Raw genomic sequence first — 1,166 nt, 5'->3', positions numbered from 1 at the left:
CTGTCAACGCTCTCTGGTTTCATTTAAAAGAGTCGATCATCAGATATTGTCCAAGATTAACCTTCAGGGTGGATATAGCTCGCTCACACCGAGGACCTATCACCATCATTTACCCAGAATGCTTTGTGCGTAAATAAAACGGCTCCGTCTGTGTTAAAATATACTGTATTTTTAAACATTTACAAAACTAAACAGCCTACAGTATTTTACAAGTCTTTATTTTACAGGTAAAATAAATGTTTATCAAAAAAAGTCTAATGTTACAACTAATCATGGATCCCTTTAAGTTTCTTACCCTCTGTCTGTCTCGTCTCCGTCTTTTAGATCGTCTCTTCTCTTTGGTCTTCTTATACCGCTTCCTGGAGTGTCTGCGTGTCTTCTCTTCTTTCTCTTTGCCCTTTTCCTTTTCTTTTTCCTTCTCTTTCTCATTGTCCTCCTTCACCTCAGCGACCTCTTTGTTCTCCTCTTCGATTTCAATCCCCTCGTCGTCTATTTCTCCATCTTCCAATTCGCCGTCCTCCCTGCAGGAACGAAAAAAAATACGTTTAGCGAACAAAGTGTCCAAAAGTCACCAGCTTCCTGTCAGTTGATTTGATTTGATTTATTTATTTAACAGGAAAAGATTATTAAAAATCAAGCCTGACTCAGCATAATTGCTGTTTTACAGCAGGTTCCTGTTCTGCAGCACAWGAAACACTCAGTTTTAGTGTCACATGTTGTGTAAAAATTTGTTTTACAGATTTAATAAAACACTTAAAAACACTAAAACTCAGTTTTTGTAACTCAGATTCGTTCTGGTAGTAGCTGAGCATTAATCACAACACATGCTTGGAGCATGAATAGATTTTGAGATGGCTGAAACAGCTGTAACTGTCCCTTCTCATAAGATGATCTCAGTTTAGTATAATGGGTAATTCACTTAAAACCTTTACTGTACATAAGGAAGCAAGTGGACAGTACAAGTTGTGAAGAAGTATTTTTCGCTCCCTCATTCTTTATAACCAGTGTATCACTATTTTCAGTCAATCAAAACTTTATTTATATAGCACTTTACGTACCCCAAGGTAACCAAAGTGCTGCACAGCAAAATATAAAAACATTGTAATTTAAAAGCTTGCAAAACAATCACAATTTCCAAAATAAAACAGAAGGAAGAAATTATATAT

General features: G+C 36.1%; 1 protein-coding gene across 1 annotated transcript in view; it reads right to left on the bottom strand.

Annotated features, from left to right (window-relative positions):
- zc3h6 (zinc finger CCCH-type containing 6) overlaps positions 1–1,166 on the bottom strand; it is a gene marked incomplete in the record, with an annotated part of 11,811 nt that overhangs the window by 8,444 nt on the left and 2,201 nt on the right. The window contains 1 exon segment of the mRNA XM_014005193.1: positions 296–521. Coding sequence (XP_013860647.1) covers positions 296–521 — 226 coding nt within the window.

This window comes from Austrofundulus limnaeus, unplaced genomic scaffold, assembly GCF_001266775.1.
Source record: "Austrofundulus limnaeus strain Quisiro unplaced genomic scaffold, Austrofundulus_limnaeus-1.0 Scaffold0, whole genome shotgun sequence".
In the NCBI taxonomy this organism is placed as follows: domain Eukaryota; kingdom Metazoa; phylum Chordata; class Actinopteri; order Cyprinodontiformes; family Rivulidae; genus Austrofundulus; species Austrofundulus limnaeus.
The sequence above is the reverse complement of the archived record's forward strand: the minus strand, read 5'-3'. Positions and strand labels throughout refer to the sequence as shown.